General features: G+C 39.3%; 1 protein-coding gene across 2 annotated transcripts in view; it reads right to left on the bottom strand.

Moving 5' to 3' along the window:
- The window catches only part of aacs (acetoacetyl-CoA synthetase), a 59,751-nt gene that overhangs the window by 4,391 nt on the left and 33,272 nt on the right, over window positions 1–22,088 (bottom strand). For both annotated transcript variants that reach the window (XM_034118192.1, XM_034118191.1), the window contains exons 7-12: window positions 21,878–21,959; window positions 21,548–21,704; window positions 16,750–16,830; window positions 15,422–15,546; window positions 6,668–6,732; window positions 4,673–4,795 (exon numbers count right to left, since the gene is read on the bottom strand). In XM_034118192.1, the coding sequence (XP_033974083.1) occupies window positions 4,673–4,795; window positions 6,668–6,732; window positions 15,422–15,546; window positions 16,750–16,830; window positions 21,548–21,704; window positions 21,878–21,959 (633 nt within the window). The remainder of the gene's footprint in view (window positions 1–4,672; window positions 4,796–6,667; window positions 6,733–15,421; window positions 15,547–16,749; window positions 16,831–21,547; window positions 21,705–21,877; window positions 21,960–22,088) is intronic.

Genomic DNA, 22,088 nt, shown 5'->3' with positions numbered 1-22,088 from the left:
TGATTTAAGTGGGGGGGGGACCTAGCCTCCTCTAGGGGGGTCCGGGGGCATGGTGCCCCGGGAAGATTTTTTTAAAAGCATCAATCTAGTGCACTTTGAGAGCAACATTAGGAGATCTATGGATACATCTCTCAACACCCATATGAAACAGAACTGTAAGCAGATTTTCTTTTTCTTTATGGATATTTTACAAATCACTCCCCTTTCAAACTGTATTCTTGTTTATTAATAACAACTTTTTGTTACTGTCATATAGTATTTCATACCCGTTTACTTTATTCTCTTATTTTTTTATAACTATAATGATCATATAAAGATGTGCCTTTACCTTACTGGTTGTAGAAGCTTCTTATATTAGTTAGCATAGCTAGCTAACCAGATGCTAATAACAACAAAGTTATTGACTGTATGATCAGTATGACAGATGAACAGATCGCCACTGGGCTTTCAACTAAAGACACAGCCACGCAAAAACTGCGGCATTTGTACGGCTCCTTATGGGTAAGTGCAATTTCTGAAGTGGCGGAGTGGTGTTCTGGTGCTCTCCGTCAGAACTGCACCCCTGTCAGACCAGACATATACCACGTGATGACACGTTAGGCTCGTGTTATGTTCACGGACCCTGACCTTGGCCAGGAAAAACAGGCACTCGCTTGTTTAATTATTTTGCGGTCTAGATTTCTTTCTTTTTTTTTCTTTTTTGCGTGTGTTAAATTCAAATTCAAATAAATTACCTCGAGGGCCGTACCAAATGGTCGGAGGCCGGAGGTTCGCCACCCCTGTGGTAAAGCATCACGCTGACTGTCGACATGAAACATTACTTAACTATTAAAAAGGTATCAATCTCGCAAAAAACTAGCAGTGTCAGTAACCTGCTACACCTCCATCGACCTATATAAGACTTCTATACTGTTGTGGCACATTCTTAAAACACACACACACACACACACACACACACACACACACACACACACACACACCACACACACACACACACACACACCACACACACACACACACACACACACACACACACACAACACACACACACACACACACACACACACACACACACACACACACACACACACACACACACACACACACACACACACACACACACACACACACACACACACACACACACACACACACACACACACACACACACACACACACACACACACACACACACACACACACACACACACACACACACACACACACACACACACACACACACACACACACAATGCATTTGTCTCTTTCTACCTTCCAATCATCTACTTTTTCTGACACTTTCCATTCATCTCCCTTCCCATTGTTTCATCTCTACATCCCTGTTTCGTTCCCTCTCTGTATCGCAGGCTCCATCCATCTTGTTCCCTTCCTCTCTCTGCTCTTCTACCTCTCTTTCCTCCTCTCTTGCTTTTCATTCTGTTCTTTACACTTGTTTTCTCTCTGCCAGGTTCTTTATCAAGCTATAATTGGCTCCCGGGAGGAAGTGGATGGTCTTTTGATTAAACACACACACTTATAGTGCAAAGACACACAATTATTTTATTATTACACTCATTTAAAAAAAGGTGTGTACATAAACAATACCCACAAGAATATTTTGTGGCCAAGCAGCCTTCCATCATCAGCGACTGTGTGTAAGTGTATTGTGTGTATACACACTTATCACACTGATCTGATGTTTCAAACACCACTCTGTTCTGAACAGTGAGAAAAAAACAAAGTTTGAACTCCACAGATTGTGTGTTCATATTTGTGCGCATGTGCTTTCATTGTGTAGTGAGGGTACTTTGAGCAACCTCTGGCGCAGTTTGGGGTCAGACAAAGGCCCCGACTGAGACAGAAAAAACAACCAGCTAACCTACACATGCCTTCATGTACTCAAACATGATTTATAAAAGGAATGCACATGATAAAAGTCACAGCAAGACTTCTCCGCCACTAGTTCAATACTTGTGCAGACATTCATGTATAGCATACACAGCAACTCAACTAAGGCTTTTTCAACTTTTACTTTTCATAGTAAGAACAAAAGAGACGAGAAAGGGAAAGTAGAGAAGAGGCGAGAAGAAAGGAGAGAAAGAAGAGGAGAGAAGAGGAAAGAAAGAAGAGGAGAGAAAGAAGAGGAGAGGAGAGGAAGAAGAGGAGAGAAAGAAGAGGAGAGAAGACGAGGGAGCAGCAGGGAAGAGGAGAAGCAAAAAGGAGCAGAGGGGTGACATATGGGCAGTCAGAAGGAGGTATATTAGGATGGAGGAAATCCAGGAAGGAAAGTGTTAAAATTCCCCATTGAGAAGCAGAGGGGGTCTGACATCCCTGCTGAAAGGAACACACACACACACACACACACGGTGAAATCGGCAAAGGGGTCTATCACATATGTCACCGTGACCACCAGTCAGTCCCATATGCTGTGATAAATCCTAAGAACACACACACACACATGCAGAGTGAATGTGTTGACATCGCGGGTCAAGGTTAGGTCGGTTGGCAGCCAATAGAGGTGGAGCCTGCTGTTGCCCTTGGCGACAAGGAGGAAAGTGATGTGGCAGGACCTGCTGCTCTTAAGTATTTACACAAAAGAACATCTACTTTCCATGGTAGAAAACCAAAAAAGAGAATGCCAAGTTGAGTCCTTCCCTTTCATCTTTAATTTTTTTCTGCCCTTTTTCGTCTTTTCATCCTACTGGTTTTGAGCTTTTACTTTTACCCTTCTTTTCCTGCGCCTCAGCTCAAAAGAAAAGTGATGCATAAATACCCTAAAGACAAATATAGATGTAAATTAATAAATAATAATAATAATAATACATTTAATTTATATAGCGCTTCTCATCTGCCAAGACAAATCTCGAAGCACAGAATATGTCATCCACCCTTTTTCTCCGAAGTGACATTTTAGTCACAGCTTGTGTCCAATCCCTCGAACTGTATGTAATTGTGTGTGTGTGTGTGTGCGTGCGTGCGTGCGTGCGTGCGTGCGTTAGGGATGTTAAGATTCTCCGATTCGCATCGGTGCACCGGCATAAACGTTCAAAATGCGAGTGCACCGGTTGAAAGAGTGCACATCGGCTACAGTTTGGGTTGAACTCACGATGCATCGATTGTAGCGTCTTTGCATCGGTAAAAAAACGATTCATTCATATAATATCCTCTCATCCTGTCAGCACTCAGCAGAGACGATCTTTGATCTTTGCTTCGCCACTACGGAGGCCGAGAGTCTCAGTTATCAACAAACATGGAAGTTGAGGAGAAAGAGAAACACAGCGCACCGAAAAATACCTACAAATCAAACGTTTAGCAACACTTCGGATTGTTCAAGAAAGACGGTCAACTTGAAAAATTGCTCGCAAATTGTAAACGTTGCCGTGCCGCTTTAAAGTACACAAGTAGTAAGAGGAACTTAGCGACGCACATAAAGAGGCGACATGGGGTCTGCGGCTGAAAAGAGAAACCTGAAAGTAAGACATATGAGTTCAATCACTCAGTGAGGTGTTATGTCAGTGAGAGTGGTGTTTAGTTTACAACAGCCTGTGACTGCCAATAATAGTTAAATGTCTTCCTTACAATTGTAAGCCGTTATGAAATACCTGTTTGTGAAAGGTTCTTTGTATTCTTTATTGTTGATATAGAAACCACTGCTTTCTGCTCACTGGTGAGTTAGCCTATGAATGAGTGTTAAGCACATCAGGCTGGCAGTTGTATGGGCATTGCACTATGGTAGTTGTTATTTGCACATTGTTAATCATGGGCAATGCATTCTTAAATTGTTTAACTGTGAGGTGTTATTGTACTGTACTCTGGAGAGTTTTTTAAGGTAAAAAAGGTAAAAAAAAGAAACAGCATGATGGGATGCGCAGTACTAGTAGAGAGAACCAAATATGTAAAGCATAATGTTGAATCAAATCGTATCGAACTGTATCGCAACAGGGGTGAATCGTATCGTTTCGCATCGCCTGGTGTTTTAAAATGTATCGTTAATGTATTGTATCGTTGGCAACGTATCGAGATGCGCATCGCATCGGCCTCAGTGATGGAGATGCACATCCCTAGTGTGTGTGTGTGTGTGTGTGTGTGTGTGTGTGTGTGTGTGTGTGTGTGTGTGTGTGTGTGTGTGTGTGTGTGTGTGTGTGCGTGTGTGCATCCACCGCTATATGTGCACGTGTGATGCTCCAAGCTGTTACTTGATTTGTACATCCCTGTGTGTGCGTGTGCGTGTGCGTGTGTGTGTGTGTGTGTGTGTGTGTGTGTGTGTGTGTGTGTGTGTGTGTGTGTGTGTCCGTAATACGTCAGTCACCCAGGCTGTGCTAAATGTTAAACGTTTCAGGACTCACAGAGAGACAGATAGCATTCTATATGCCTGTCAACACAACAATGGGCTGAGAGGGCCTGAGTGTGTGTGTGATGGCATTGTGGGTGGTGTGGAAAATGTACAGTTCTATGCAATTTTTTCTTGCTTTGACTTTCCTTTGTGTGTGTCAGTCCCTTTGTATCGCAGATGCTTTGTTGCTTTGATTTGCATGTACAGTATGTGTGTAGCTGATGGGTTTATGTAGCGCACAGCAAAATCGTTTGGAAAAGCTGCTGCTATGTGTACCCTCAGATGGAACTGAATTCTTAGAAAAATGACAAAAATGTGTCAACAGCCTGAATCCGTCACCTGAGATGGAGCCCAGCAGCACGTTGCTCTTGATGCAGCGGTACACGTAGTCGTAGCTTTGAGGTTTGAGAGGAGATCCAGTAGACAGGATGGTGTGGAGAGACTGGAGGTTGTTTGTTTCCGCTGGGGGGAGAAAGAAAAATAATCAGAATCAGAAATTGTTTAGTTGACTGTAGAACATTTGAGAATGTCTAGCCTGTTTTGAAATACTGGCAAGAATATCCCTTAGACGTCAATAGGAACAAATGGCATTGAATGATGGGTTGCTTTTTAAAGGTCTCCTATTATGCTATTTTTAGGCATATATTATAGGACTCAGATATATACAAATATATAAAAAACCTGTCTATGAAGTGTTTTGCTAAAAATACCAAACAGATCACCCATTCTAGCCATGCCTCATACCCCTCTATTTCAGCCCTGTTAGAGAAGTGATGATTCTGGGTGTAAAGCTTTAAAAAATGTTTAGCTGAGTAGGATTCTACCCAGATACAGCTAAATGCTGCCGTGATTAAACGCCATATCATGTTCAAAACCACATTGAGGATTATTTCTGAAACAGTATGGAGCTCAAATGCTTTTTTTTTATTACGTCATATCGGCAGCAAATCTGGATCAGCTCCATTGTTCCCCCGTTTTTAGAGATTTGGGTACGGAGGAGAGAGAGAGGGTTTTGTTTTCTGACAATTTGTCCTACGTGTTTTGTTAATGTATTTTCCCAGCCTGATGTCACACCACATACACTCTTGCATGCACTACCACGCACACGCACACAGTGGGAACTCTTGCTACCCCCCACCATGCCTCCAGGTGTCTGGTCCAAATGTCAGCCCAGGGAAAAGGGCCCATCCGCTGGGGCAGCGAGGGGAGAAGGTCCCCCCACCCTTCCCAGCTCACTGGAGGCATGTGTGCCCGCACAAAAACACGCTCACACACACATTATGCAAACAAACAAAGAGACACACACATCTCCCTCTGCCCTTTTTCTCTAATAAGAATCCAAACAAACACACACACTGTGCCAAACGGAACAAGTGGCTGGCTGACTGAAGAGGGTGGAGCAGAAAAATACATTTTGTTTTTTGTGTCTGTTTAGCCACATAGTAGGGGAGCTAATGTGTGAACCTAATTTACAAGTTGCAGTCAGAGAGAAATACAAAGCAGGCAATATGAATATGGATTTGTGTTGATTAGAACAGCACACTGGGAATCGCGATGCAAAGAAACTGGTTATGCTATGCACATCGATTCAAGAGCTTATTTAATTTAGGAGGACAGAAAGTAAGAAAAGGTAAGGGCAAGAAGGGGATGTGGAGGAGAACATGCAAAACATTTGAGCAATAAAGAGCGAAAGCTTTGATATATAATTATGTAAACCAAATGCCAGCTTGTGTTATTCAATTATAACTAGCATTTGTGTTTTTTTACCAGAAAAATCACACTGCCATTGGTGAAAATCAGGTATGAAAGGTTAAAACTAAAGGTTGAATTTGAACTAAATTGATGATTGGACCCTACCATTCTGAAAAGTATGTGCCTTGATCTGATACATTACAGTTTGTATCTTTTTTTAAAAGAGCACAACACAGCAGCAATAGTTTTATCATGCACCAGAGGCCCTTTGGTGTCACAGACATAGCAACGAGGCAGTGTCATGTATGAAAGTTAGCAGGAAATCTAATAAGTACAATTATATGTAGAGACCTGGTTCCTTCTCTGGAGAGGCGTGACACTTAGTTGGCCCTGTCCATGACTCCTATGAATTATCACAGCCTTTTTATCCATTTGATTTAGTGTCGAACACCAAAACACAGGCCTAATAATGATTTTTGCAGCAAATGGCATATGGGACATTTGGAGTTAAACATCACTATTATAATGATTATTGTGACCATCCCATGCATGTCTGACTGGGTTTCTGCTTATCATCTGTTGTGTGTCTGTGTGCATGCTTATGTGTGTGTGTACATGTCTGTGTGTGGGACCACAGCTCACCTGGTTTCAGGTTCCTCTCCTGCAGCACTGACAGCCACTTAGCCCCGGTACCAAAGATAGTGATACTGAAGGAAAAAGAGAGAATTTTGTTTCAAATATCAATATGAAGGATCAGTAAAGCACTATTTCTATCAAAACATGCAAATAAAAATACATTATTTTGGGGGTAAAAAAGGAATTTGCGTCATCGTTGCGAACAATGGCAGCCATTGCCAAAGCCCTCCTACATACTTGGTCTGTATTCTGTATTATGACAAGTATAAACTTTTAACAACAGAACAAAATGAGCAAACATTATGACTCATCCTTTTGTATGGCAGGAATGTTGTTGCCAAATTCCATGGCAATCCGGCCGGTTTGGAATATTTAGCTCAAGACCATAATATTAATTGGATGAACAGAAAGGCAAACAAACTTTGTGACATCTATTTATAATCGCTATTTACGCTGGGAATTTTGTCCATCAAAATTAAACAAGTAGCAAAGCTCTACTCCAACAAATAAATTGACTGCATTAGGATGGGGACGAATACTATAGTATACATGGTTCCCAAAACTTCTTAAACATCAAATTCAAAGCACAACTCCTTCAATTTCATCAAGGATAATTTCTGTTGCACTTTCTCAAGTCATGTGACCGCTGATACAACATCGCAATTGTGAGGGACACGCATGCAGACATAGCCTATCTACTAAGGTTAAGTTACAAATAATATCAAAATAACTTGCATTTCTTTTCTTAGACAAAAACCTATATTGACCATGTTTAATGGCCCATGCCATTTTATGTTATTTTTTTCAAAAGCTTTCAGGGACTTTATTCTTTTCATTCAAATTCACACACTTTAAAGCCTTAAAAGGGCCCATGGGGACCAGGTGCATAGCATATTAGAGAAAGGTTGAAAGAAATGTTTTTCTTTGCTTTGTGTCATGGTTCTAAATGAAACTATTGTTTGCAGCATGTGGATAACATAATTCATAATGTTCCTGTCAACAAAACAATGTGGGAGCAAAAGAATTCTGATAAAAGGCTTTTATTCTTAAGCTCGAAAATGACATTCCCAGAACAAATGACCATATCTTCCCTTCTAAAAGGGGTAAATTAATAATCTTTTTTCTCAAAGCAATGATACACCTGTGAGTTGGATGTAGAAAAGTCAGAATCAATATAGATGTTTTTATTTTAAATAAAAATTCAGATAGAACATAGTAAAAAAATGTAAATTATAGTGTCCGTCCAAAAATAAACCATTACTTATAGTGAAAACCACCCTTGGATGATGGTAAGGTAGACTAAAAGCTTTAGGAATCCAAACTATAACATAGAATAAGTACCCTGTATCGAGATTGATTCAAAACAAGTGACATTTGACCTTTTTAGAGAGGTTTAGAAAAAAAAACCCACCTCTGGGGTCATTTGGTGTGTATTTGGGTGGATTTGCCGTTTCTCTGGAACCCATTGGTCGATTTTGATGATTGACACCTCTTTTTAACCGTTAGAGCCAATAGAATCGAGGGAAAGTTCCTAAATCCATCTAAACATTACCATTGAGGATTGAGAGTGATGCCCACACAGTTTGCCCAAAACTGGTCATGGAGTGATGATACTTATGGCGCGTTTCCACTACAGCCCGCAGCCCGGTTTAAGAGGGCTGTGACGTCAGCGGCCCGTCTTTGGTTGCGTTTCCACTTGGCCTAGTACCGGCCGGCGGGTCCTAATTCACAGTTTTTCTGGCCTCATAAAATCGTGGGTCCAGGGCCAGAGACAACGAGGCTGAGTCGGGCTGAGTATGCTAAACTAGAGAGAGCGTCGCTGGCAAGGGGGCTACAACTACAACAAGATGGACATATTTGACCGTGATTTAATTGTAATACACGTTTCAAAATGATGCCGAAGTAACAACATACTGATACCGGTTAGTAAAAACCATGAATTAATGCTTTGTCAAGTCTGCAGACAGACGGCAGGCAAAAAACCTTTTAAAATGCTTGTTTTCTAAATGGAGATTGGCTAAGCTAACGCAGTATATGCTCCGACCGTCCACACTCACAACAACGGCCTATACAGACATAAATAAAGCAGCGACTGTATTCACCATGACACAGGCAGTCTGTGGTTTGTACTTGTTTAACTTTTGTCTAGTTTCTGAACATATATGAGGAGCTGTGAGCTCTGAGTGCTAACAGCTAACGGCTGTGTTGTTTTTCTGGGGTCCTCTGAAGATCACGTCACGGCTCCGCCTACACTGCGTTACTATAGATACTGCCCCAGTTCCTAAACTGTAATGGAAATGCGCCATAAAGTGAGCCAGTCCTAACGAGGCCCAGCCATACCGAGCGGGGCCGAGCGAGGCCGTGTAGTGGAAACGCGACATTATACCATTGGAATCTGTGGAATCTCAGCTTTCATATGGTATATAGTTTGTGGAGATCCGATGAAGTATACAATATTTCTACCATGAGTTATGTGCTAAGTGCGTTAGCACTCTTTCGCAGACTTGTGTTTTGTTTCGGTAAAAATGGTTCATATCGTCAGGTAGCTGAGTTTCTTCCCGTTAAGTGGGTATGACACATTCATAGTTTGTTAAATGTTAAGAAGCCCTCAGACGCTGTTTCTTGCAAGATGTTCCCGGGCTTAACAGGTTAGAGTAAAGAATGTATCCAAGGATAAATATTTGCATTTAATAGTGAGAAGTAAGTGTGTTAAAAAATACATTTTTCTACATTTATAAATATATAAATGAGTGTTATTATCCTGCTAGGACTAGGATGGGGAAGCACAAATGAATGACGATGTAAGCATGACTTAAATGCACATCATGAACTGACAATGCTTCATTTGTTGCCATGAATCTATGCATGACAAGGCTTCATTTCAATGACTGTGAGCTGAATGTAAAACTATAAAAAAAAATGCAACAGTTACTGAACAGCCTCTGCCCTTAATCCCATCTGCTCCAGTGGAGCTGCTCGCTAGCTTGGTCGTACTAAGAAGCTCCCGTGAGAGGAGAGTGTGTCGCTGCGTTAATGTGAAGCAAGGTGAAGCTGAAACTGAGTTTGTGTGCTCAGTCAACCCTTCATGGACGGATAAGAAAAAGTGAAGAAAAACAACTGATTGGGAATTGACTTTAAATGAACAAACAAACAAAAAAAGAGTCAAACACAAAAATGGTCAGTCTAGCATAAGGGGACAACATGTTTCTTTTGTAAATGTTCCACAAGGAGATGGTTCAGAGTGGAAACTGTATTGACAGGATGTTTGCACACGGCAACTCTGTAATGAAATGATGTTTGAAGGTGTCTTTCTTCTGTGTGAATGGAAGTCCTCCTGACAGCTGACAACAGTTGGACAACATGTGGAAAGCATGAAGTGACAAAACGTCACTTCTGTGTTCCCCTGCAGTTTTAATTCTAAAACAAAGGGCCCTTTAAAGTCTGCCTCGGTGAATGGGTGTGTTTGTGTCTCAGTCTGTGTCTTCAAGTTATTTTTGTTGAAATCAAATCAATCAAATTGCACCCTATCACAACGGTAACCATGTCTGTCAATCAAAACAAGATCAAAAAAAGAATCCGTCTCTGGGATACAAAACAACTGTCTGATGCTTGATGTGAAAGATGTGATTTGCTCTCAGATGTTCAAATCAATAAGTGGTAATGGGGTGAGGGAAGCAGTGGGGGGGTTAGAGGGCAGAGGTTCAAAGAAGTAATATCTCAAAAGGAGTGGTGTGAATGATGCGTGCACTGGCCACACACACACACACACACACACACACACACACACACACACACACACACACACACACACACACACACACACACACACACACACACACACACACACACACACACACACACACACACACACACACACACACACACACACACACACACACACACACACACACTACACACACACACACACACACACACACACACACACACACACACACACACACACACACACACCACACACACACACACACACACACACACACACACACACACACACACACACACACACACCACACACACACACACACACACACACACACACACACACACACACACACACACCTCAGGTCAACAATGAACCTAAGCCAAAGTATTGTTGTTGAAATCATTCAATAGGTCATATTACTTCTTATCTTATTTACTTCCAAATCTCTGTGGTATATTCAGAAATGAATGTCTGTGTTGTCAAACTCAGCCAATAAACAGGCTTGGGGAGTAATGAAGTCACTCTCCATCCTATCCATCATCCCGCACCATCCGCACCCCGCACGTCTGTCTTTGTTCGTTGCTAGCGACAACTGATCGGGTCAGTGTGTTCTGATTGGAGGCAGGTGGCCAGGTGTGGCTGATAATTGGATGTTTAGGATGGACGGTTGAATAGTAGCTGTGTGTCTCTTGTTTATGAGTGTGTGTCTGCACTTGTAAATGTACGAGTGTGTCTGTTTCAAGGGAGACATGTTGCTGGAAGCTACCGGGCCAATAAGATACACTCGAAGCCAATCAGACACAAGAGCCCCTCGGAGCAGCTATAACGTTAATGTGTTTCTGTGAGTGTCATGAAGTACAAACTGAGGTCCCTCTTCTCAGTGCATGCTTTCTAAACTACTTTCGCACTTATCCTTCACCCCGGGAAGAATTGTAATATAAAAATGCACCATTACTTTCTTCTCAGACGTCAGGGGCGATGAGGAACAGTTTGAAACCTACGTCTGATGGTGTAATTGTTTACCTATTTGCAATATTAAAAGTTTGAAGCTCTACATCAATTTTGAGAATCAATATATGGAAAATGTACAAGAGGGATTGTTCAGTATCATTGACAGCCTCCATATCTCGGTGTTAGTGCTTTTGTTTCTAAAGTTAAACCAATTTCCTAAGAACCCTGTTGCTTTCACTCACTAACATGATTCTAATACTGAGCCCCCCTCCTGCCAATGTAATTGTTCTCTCTCGTGAGTTTCTGAAAGGACAGATATGTTAAGAATGACTCTTCCATCAGCCCTCAACTCTTTCTGTCATCTACTGTAGTATTACAGTACTTTTCTGTTTTGTTTTATAAAATATTCTCATTTTGTGCTACAATCTAACCCGGTGCAAGAAAATCCAAAAAGGCAAAGCAGAAGACAATATGGCTCAAAATGAATGTAGACATGTACAGTAAACCTAAGCACTTAAAAAATAATGTTATTGTTTGGTTTCTGAATAAAGATTTTGTGTAAAAGAATTGATGAAGACTCGAGTCTCTAGTTTACAAAATGTAGCGCTTGAAGACAAGAGGATATCTGAAACAGGGTTGGTAAGATGCAATCTGCTCAACTTTATCTGCATTCATGTCCTTCAAACTGGGAATTTTGCATTTGCAAGACACAACACTTTTATCGTTGAAAAAGTAAAGGAATGCTCTTTCTGACATCTTAGCTCAACGTATATTGGACAAAAGATGGAAGAGACAAGAAGCTCCTCAGAGAATACTGATGTCTCATTCAAACATATAAACCTGTCACAGAATACATGTTGTAACATTTTGCTTGCTTTTCACTCGGCTATTTCACACATTTTTGTGTTTTACATGAATATAGTTTATTTTAGAGTCATTGAAATCCATGTTATATGTAAACGTATGACAACGTTAATACATGTTGTGGCTTATGTTCTCTATATACAGTAAGGGTCTTTCTGGAAATACCATTGTGGACAGAGAACATCCTCAGTGGCTTGTATTAGTCTCTCTCAAGCATCCTTAATATGTCGTGAAGCACAGAAAACTACTGGAGAACTAAAAACACAACTCTGCTGAGACTTTACCAATTTGCAGGCTTCCAGCACCTTTTACTTTTTTTTCAAAAGCAGAAAGTCTGCAATAATCAATTTTTAGCAAAAGGGGCTTGTTGTGTAAAAGTACAGTACCAGTCCTTTCCTATAATTGAAAATGCAATCTTCAAAAACCTATCTACAGTATAAAGAGATTTAAATCTGGCAATGTCAGTTTTAAGGCTTGACTGAGCAGAGTAGTTATTACAATTCTAACTAACCAACAAAAGTCAAGGCTACAGAAGAAGCCTCAATGTAAGTTTAAGACTCTGACAGATTTAGCCCCAATTAAAATGTCCAACCCCAATTCAGAGGAGGGTGTAAAATATTTCTTGTCAGCCTCCCCCAGAGGGTCTTTCCACATAGCGTTAGGATGTGGAAAATGTGTCTGAGGTGGCAACATGAGCACTTAATTGGTTCAAAAAATCTCACAGTTGAAATGGTTTGGTCTGTTCATCAGTCATCCTGGCAGCCCTCCATTGAATTCCTCTGAGAGGATTCATTTTCTTTTTATATTTTAACCTTGAACACACTTGTTTTTCCAATTGAAAATATTTGAGGGAACAAAGCAGAGAGGTTAAAAGCTTTAGACATGCAAGTGATTAAACAGCTACTACAAACCAATCAAAAATGTTGATGTTACCCAATCCTGACCCAATCCCAACTATACCAGTTATTTTAACAGGATACCAATCATCAATGGAGGTACCTAATATATTGTATTTGATGTTAAAATCGACTAGTAAAGTTGTGGAAGGAGCTCATTATATTTGGGATTTACAAGCAGAGTTTTTGCAGGAGAAGTACTTTTGCTCTTTATTTCCCACTACTCTTTATATGCGTCAGATTTGTATCCCCATTATTCCCTTCCTTCCAATATGCCACTCCTGCTGCACTGTCTATGGTACCACTTCCTTAAAAGGGTATTACTTTTGCTGACCACAGTGCAAATGGTTTGTCATAATTTAACTACAGGTTGACTGAGATGGCTCTCAGGTTGCTTAAGGCGGTGGGGTTTAAGGGGGAGAGAGTTTCTCGTGCAATTCTTCCACCCCTTTTTTAAATAATAATTTGTTGAAAATATCAAAAAGGTTAGCAGAGGACACACATTTCTTCATTCCAGTAATGTTGGTGGCACTTAATTATAAAATAATTATATGTATATAAATATAAACAAGTAAATGGTTTGCATCAATCTGCGCTGGCAAACTGTATCGGTATCATTCCATTGAATTTTAGGCAATCTGGCCACTTTTATCTGGAGTCATATACTAAATAAATGACTGAGTGAATGCATTCAAATTGTGAATACCATATGACACAAGGACTTTCTTTAAAACAAATGATGAAGAGAAAACGAATGGCCTTCTCTGGGGAGAACTAACACACTTACCTATCCACCTTTTAGACGTATATAGACCTGAACAATGGAACACATTAGATCTGAGCCAATTAATTGCCTGCCTGCACACATTCACTCGCACACACTTTTGTCCTTGACCGTTTCCTCTCTTTTCTAAAGACAATAGAAAATCAATACTTGGTTTAGAATCCGCTGTTTATGTTGGCGATGGGGGAGGATTTCAGGACATTTACATACCAATCTGTTGGGATGTACACCTACAGTGTCTGAAAATATGTCTTGAATTAAAAATGAAGGGGGATATATAGTATTAAACAGTACAGTAGTGGGTTTAAAGTAGCATCTACTTCTCAGGACTCAGTATCACAAGTATCTTTTTAATTGTGTTACCTCAACATACATTTCTACGGTAGATTCTGCGTAGGAAAAGGGAACATTTTTCTCAAATATGGAATCTGTAAAGTCCCCATTGAGCCATTTTATTGTGTGAACAGCCTCTGACTAGATTGTAAACTTTAGGTTTCAGCCGTCTTGTAGTTTGACCCGGGTTTCACTATCAATCTCAATAACAACAGGCTCAATGGATGGCTGACCCTGCTGCCTTAAAGCAGCTTGTTCAGCTAAATACAGCACATCAATGCTCTTTCAAAATAACAGCCAGGCAGCTCATATGGGCTTATCAAAAGTTATAAATAATGTATTTGTATGCTTGATTTGTTTTTAAACCTGTGGAAATTAATGTAGGATTATGTTTCCTCCAATTCTCAAACTGGAGAAACTCTCAAAACGTCTTCCTGGTGACTTCACATCCAGTTATAATAAGTCTGTTACTATTTTCCAACCATACACCAAAATAATAATCGTTGTTATCTTCCATTTCCCTGCCTTTTTCATTCATTTTCTCCTTTTTGTCTATTTAATGGCCAAGACATCCTTTCCCCCTGTGTCTTCTCATTTAAATAAGTGATACATTAATAAGTAAATAATGAAGGGTTATTGTATGATCAGTTGCTGTGGATCTCCGTTCTCCATACAAATAATAACCAGCAGAAATCTTTATTCATAGGTCGGCTCTTGTGTGCGTGTGTGTCCAAGTTGTCAATTAGGCAAACACATTACCAATTCTGTGGTTGAAAACAAAATCTCCAAGGAAAACCTTACCCTTTGCTTGTGCTGTCTTTCCCTCTCTGTCAGTCTGTCCAAATCCCTCCTTCTCCTTATTGTCTGGGTTTTTTCCATTCTTTCTCTATGAGTCTCTTTTCTCTTTATTTAAACCAAGTATTATATTAAAGGAATATATAGTGGTCTAATGTCCGGTGCACCATTTGTGTTGACAATGAAACATGGGTTGGGCTACGCTACACTTAACAGAAGCTACACTATCTATCGGTTGAAAACTGTTGGATAAAAACAGATAAATTGAATTTGTATTCGTTACAAATGTGTTTTCAAAGGGATTTTATTTCATTATGTGTTTAAAATAATCATTTACCAACAGAAAGCAACAAACAGCACAACAATTCAGTTATTGTTTTTTTTGCGTGTGTGTGTCTATGTGTTAAACTCACCCCAGCTGGTCCGTCAGGTCCCACAGTACATTGGGTGTGGGTATTAGTGGTGAACCGTCATATAAAACCACAGAGGCTCCCACTGCCAGAGCAGACATCAGCCAGTTCCACATCATCCAGCCAGTCTAAGGACAGCACACATACACACACACACACACACACATAGACACACACACACACAGTGACCCAGTGGTCAGTTTATCTGGTAAAAACAGTCCTTTTCAACCAACACGGATAAATGGGGAGCAAAATTGAAAACCCCTGCAGAATGTGAGTTATGCTTCTGTGATTCACATAATTACAAGCACGGACAGCATGTGGGTATTGTTTCCTACCTTTTTCTCTGTGTGTGTTTGTGTGTGTGTCCATAAAAGCAATAAACTCTACTGTTGCGCAGTTGAGATCAAATTGAATTCAGATATTTTATTTTATATAATACAATTATTGTAATTATAAAATTACAATTAGTGGTGAAACAATAGGTCATTTAATATATTAGTTGACTGAAATAAATGCAATAAATCATTTTGGTCTTTTATCAACAAAAATGTGCTGGGTCAAGCTTTTGATACGATTTGCAGCTTTTCTATAATTTCTATAAATAAATCAATTATTTAACTGACGATCGCATAAGACAAGAAATAAGTTTACGTTATTTCAAATTGAAAACAAAACTGGTATATCGTAGAATAAACTAATAATCAGTTAAATGGAAATCAAGCGATTAATATATGATGAAAATAATCCGTAATTGCAGCAGAAAAAAAGCAGATATTTAGATACAGGTCTACTTAACAGACATGCATGGGTCATACTTTATTTTTTAAGACATAAGGCAGTAATCCTAAAACTTGACAGAATCAATTTCTTAGTCAAGATAATGTGAGGTTTGCCCATTTATGTATTGATGTGTAAAAAAAAAACATGACCACCATGAATTTAAAATGTGCACTAATCATGTGTAAAACCGACATAAACACTACCCCAAACAACTGTTTCAGCTTTAATCAACATTAAATGATGTTTCTCAGAGTGTATCATCAAAAGGAGCTAGATTCTTTGAGTAACAACAAGAAATGATGCGCAGCTCTGACCTTCTGTACTCAATGCTGCTCATTAGACAAGATCGGTTTGTGTGTCTGTGTCTGTGTGTGTGTGCGTGTGCGTGCGTGTGCGTGTGTGTGTGTGTAACCAAGTTCATGATAAAAAACAACCCACAATACCTGGTAACCAAGATGAGACGAAAAGGGAGCGGTGGATAGTTTGTCAGATATTAAACATTTTCCTAACTTTCCCTCAGTTTAATAGAGAAGGGATTGTGTACATACCGTGGTGTAGTATATGATGACATCACTGCTGGTCATATTGCCATGGAGAATGTGTTCTTTCAAGTGCTGGATGAGTGTTCCCTGCAAATACAGAAAAAGACAGAGAGATTATTGATCGTTTTTAATTGACTAGTCTGTTAGTCATTCAATAGAAAATAATAACTTACTGACTTTGTAGATGATCTATTAATCAAGTAATTATTCCTGTAAAAGTGTCATGAAATGTTTTTTCGGGCCTCTCCAATATGGAGAAATCCTGCTCTTGCAATAAGACTGCTAAACACCTGAGCTCTGTTAAGTGCCCCGATAAACATTAATCTGTTTGTCATCTTGCAATCTCCATATATATATATATATATATATATAAATAGTTATCACCGCAATAAACCATATTTAATTTTGTGTTAATATTCTGTTCTTGTACATATTATATTCTATTTACATGTATATAGACTTCTTGCACTATTTTTTATTTGTATTTTTGTATTCTATTATATATTTTTGAATTGTTGGAGGAGCTCGGGTCAGGAGATATTCTGGGGGGTGTGGCGCAGTGGGTTGTGCGTTGGTGTTCGGTTCAGGGGGTCACAGGTTCAAACCCCACTGCAGTCAGTATGTCGTTGTGTCCCTGGGCAAGACACTTCACCCCAAATTGCTCCTGTGGGGATTGTCCACAGTATTGAGTATGTAAGTCGCTTTGGATAAAAGTGTCTAACAAGTGACATGTAATATTCATTGCCATTTCTACACTGTAAGAGATAAGATAAGATGGACCTTAATCCCCGTGGGGAAATTCAGTAGTTTAACAGCAACAGGGTAAGGATGAAAAACAGGACAGCACAGATTCACACGGATTAATAAAATTAAGGATAAAATCAAAGATAAAAAAACAAATGATAAAATAACTATAAAATTATAAATGAATTAAAATGAACATATATATATGTATGTTATGTGCATATGACAATAAATCCTTTGAATCTTTTAAATCTTGAATCTTGTGTATCCTATATCACTGAATATCTTTAAGTTTTGGACTGACAACAAAAAATATCACCTTAAACTACATTTTCTGGCAGTTTTTTCATAAAGCAAATATTAAAGTAATCCAAAATGAAAATAATAACAATTGTATTGACTGTTTAAGGTTATTGTTAATAATTTCATTCATGACATGAAAGATGCCTGTGTCGGACCAAGACTTAACACACAGCACACAGTAGCACTTCTTTTGACAAAAGGGCAATTTGTGTGAATTGTCCCGCAGTCACGAACCTGTCACAGTTGGATAGGTTATTATTGCTGGTGTTGAGTATAAACTGTGGGAGCGTGTGTGTGGCTGTGTGTGTTTTAGTTTTGAGCCTTGATGTGTACTATCCTGTCTGCATTAACAGGTGCTCCGTGACGTGTGTGTGCGTGTGCGTGTGCGTGTGCGTGTGCGTGTGCGTGCGCGTGTGTGTGTGTGTGTGTGTGTGCGCGTGTGTGTGTGTGTCATCTTTGGCAGGACTCATCTGCCTTTTCCCATTCTTTGGAGCGTGCCATCTTGCTACTGACAGCATGTTAACAGAGCCATAACAAAGCAGAAAGCGCAACAGTGCCCGAGCTAATTGGTGGAGCCAGAGAGGACTGCCAGCCTCGCACTACGACATGTTTTCACCAACGCATTACTGTCCAATTATCGGCAGCATGGGGAGAACGAGGGGGCAGAAAAGAAAGAGACGGAAAGGAAGACAATGATGGAAAGTAGGGCTGCTCGATTAAGGCAAAAATCATAATCACGATTATTTTTGGTCAATAATTGATATCACGATTATTAAATACGATTATTCATTGACTTTGAAAACATCCATTTATTGAACTTTAAAACAAATAATAATTTGAACAGTATCTTTTTAACTGTTGATTACCCTGAACGTATAATTCAACTGAAAAACCAATACAAAAATAAATAAAATAAATGATATATGTATATCTACATTTAAATAAATAATATCAAAAATAATAAATACCAATAAACAATATCAACATATTTTGGAGCGCACTTCCACGAGCTACTAAAATTATATTAATATGATAAATAAAAATAAATTAGACTAAAATGAATTAGATCAAATTATGTTCTAGTGCACTGTTACAACCTAGCAAAGCAAAATAATCGTTTTTTTCGATTATGTTGTTTTCGTAATTGTGGCAGGCCAAAATCGTAATTGCGATTAAAATACGATTAATTGCACAGCCGGAATGGAAAGAGAGCTAAAGTAAGGGGAAAAAACATTATGAGGGGCTATGGAAATGCATGAAAACTAAGGATAGAAAAGCAAATCTGAAACGGTGAAAAACATTTCAGGTGTGTCAAAACACGAGAAAGAGGAAGACGTTTTGCGAGAATGTGTGAATGAATTTGTTTGAGTGTATTAACCCGTTTTTCAACGTTGAGTGTTTCAGCTTTCAAAGTGCAGTGGTCCTTTTAAAATCACACTTTCATCTGGCTGTCTCCCTCACTCAGATGTGATATGTAACAGGAAAGAAAATTGTCATTTGTGCACTCTCCTGAGAGAGGATAACCTTTCAAAGATCTGCTGATGGAGGTCTGCTGCCATCTTGTGGTGAAACATGTTATTTAAAAGACATTTAGAGTATATATATGTTAAGCTGGCCAAGAGAGTGTTAAATGTTTTATAGTTTGATTTAAAAGATACATTTTCTTTAAAAAACGAAGTAAAATAAATAAAATACAGTTAAAATGTAAGTATTATATATTCTCATCAGTAAACAATTGTTACGCTCCTAATGTGTCAAGCGATGGTATCATGCGACAGCTATAATATTGAAAGAGTTTAAGCTTCCATGAGCAATTTAGGAATCATATTCTCATGAACTAAAGCTCCAGAAAAGCTACTAATAGACATTGTGGTGAAGTTTTCTTTCAACCCTTTTTTCCAAGGTCAAGAACTTTTCACTCTGAAGTCAAAATGAATGAGACATGTAACGGTTTAGAAATAAATACTTGACTGAGCAAACTGTCTGCTATCTGTAGAAATGCCAATAAATTAGATGATCTCAACATTACTTGTCAATTTGTACAGATACTGCGTTTCTTGTGTCTTCTTCTTGTATATTGAGAACATCCCCTTCTATCTGACTGTTCATGTGTATTAATATAAATGGTGTGCAGTGAATAGCAAACTGTACATGTGGGCCAACCCAGGAGAGCTCTGCAAACAGAGGTGACCTGCGTGTGTGTGTGTGTGTGTGTGTGTGTGTGTGTGTGTGTGTGTGTGTGTGTGTGTGTGTGTGTGTGTGGTGTGTGTGTGTGTGTGTGTGTGTGTGTGTGTGTGTGTGTGTGTGTGTGTGTGTGTGTGTGTGTGTGTGTGTGTGTGTGACAGCTGTGGTCCATTTAACCCGTGTGGAGCAGCAACAACAAATTAACAAAAATGCCAAGCCAAAGGTGTCTCTTTGTTTTGAAATGTTAACATGTTCCTTATTCCAAATGTTTCTACATAATTGAATCAATGATTAATTTGTCAGTTACTAAGATGCTACATTCCTCACATTATTTATAAAATGATCAGCAGAGTGTGAAGAAATTGTGTGTGCCTACCTAACACATGATGGACCTCATGTAGAAACATTATCTCTAATGTTTCTCCTAAATGAAATCTGCTCTTCCCTCAACACGATAGAATAGCAGGTGGTGTGCCATGTAAAAACACTCTGGCACAAGAATTAGTGAGAAGAAAGGCTGTAAGAAGAAGAAGAACTTCAGCAGTAGTGAGATCGATGTAAGATGAATTATGAATGATACATTAAAGGGGACCTATCATGCAAAATGCACTATTTGATGTCTTTTATACATAGATATGTGTCCCCGGTGTGTCAGGGAACTCACGCAGCGGCAGAAAATAAAACCCTCTCTCTTTCCCTCCGTACCCAAATCTCTAAAAACGGGGCTACAACGGAGCTGATCCAGATTTGCGTCCGATATGACGTAATATCGTGAATGTAGGCTGGCCACGGCCCTATCAGAAACGTTGCTATCAGAAACAATGCCCGACTGTTTTGGATGTAATATGGTCGGTGTTTACATTAGCATCGCTAACACTCAGAGCTAACCTGTACTGCACAGAGCATGTGTGTGAAGAAGCAGGAAATAAAAAGGAACTCTCCTTGTGGTATAACCGGCAAGAGAGAAAGCCTTTGAGCTCCATACTGTCTCAGAAATAATCCTTGATAATCCATGATATGGCGTTTCATCACCGCTTTTTTTTAAAGCTTTATAGGCTACCCCAAATCAGCACTTTTGAAACAGGAAGTGAAATGGAGGGATATGAGGCATGGCTAGAATGGGTGATCTGTTTGGTATTTTGAGCAAAACACTTCATAGACATGTTTTTTATATATTTGTATATATCTGAGACCTATGCTATTGCCTAAAAATAGCATGATAGATGACCTTTAAGAGAAAATAAAGGTGTGTTTTTGGGAGATCCAACAGTGACTTAATAGGAAAATCAATAAGCATTAAAGAGCCGAATGTATGCCATTCAGACACTGAATCCACCCAATATCATCCTCATAGAGATTTTATATTCTTAAAATCTCAATGTGATATATAGTTATGCGTTCTTTTACATTTCAAAATAAAGAAAAATAAGTTTCCTGGCATTGGTACCAACAAAAAAGAATGAATTGTTGATACTGAGAGGAAATGTGTTTGTATATTGCTTATTGCATGAGACCCAAAAGGAGGGTAAGTGAACCATATTAATGATTAAAAGGAAGCCACTGTTTTCCTTACCCCAGCAGAGTGCACCATACATTTAGGAGCTCCTGTGGTGCCAGACGAGTACATGATGAACAAGGGATGATTGAACGGAAGCTGCTCAAACTCCAGCTGAGGAAAGTGCTCGGCCTCACCACCGCGCCCAGAAGCCAAGAAATCATCTATAAATACACTGTGAAGATAAAAAAAAAGAGTCAGGGAGGAAATTAAAGAAAACGATCAATACGATATATGAAAGAAAGTATATCTCTGCTCTAGTCATAATAATAAAAAAAAAGGGAAAAAAACAGTTTTAGCTTCTCAGTTTTATTACTTGAGAGCGAAGCTGTATTGAAAGACACACACCTGTTGGGGATCTTGGAGAGGTCGATCTCATGTTTGGAGCGAGCGTAGGGAACCACCACCACTTTCTTCAGGTCAGGCAGACCTACAGAGAGATTCAGATTTTTAGATATATTCAAGATACTTTGGTCAACTAAAACATGCTTAAATGTAGAAGGAGCCATAAGACCAGTAGAGTAAAATGAAGTTCCTCTACTATTATAAGTGTTAAAAA

The sequence above is a fragment of the Trematomus bernacchii genome, unplaced genomic scaffold (assembly GCF_902827165.1).
Source record: "Trematomus bernacchii unplaced genomic scaffold, fTreBer1.1, whole genome shotgun sequence".
In the NCBI taxonomy this organism is placed as follows: Eukaryota; Metazoa; Chordata; class Actinopteri; order Perciformes; family Nototheniidae; genus Trematomus; species Trematomus bernacchii.
Note: the sequence above shows the minus strand (reverse complement) of the source record. Positions and strands in the feature narration are given on the sequence as shown.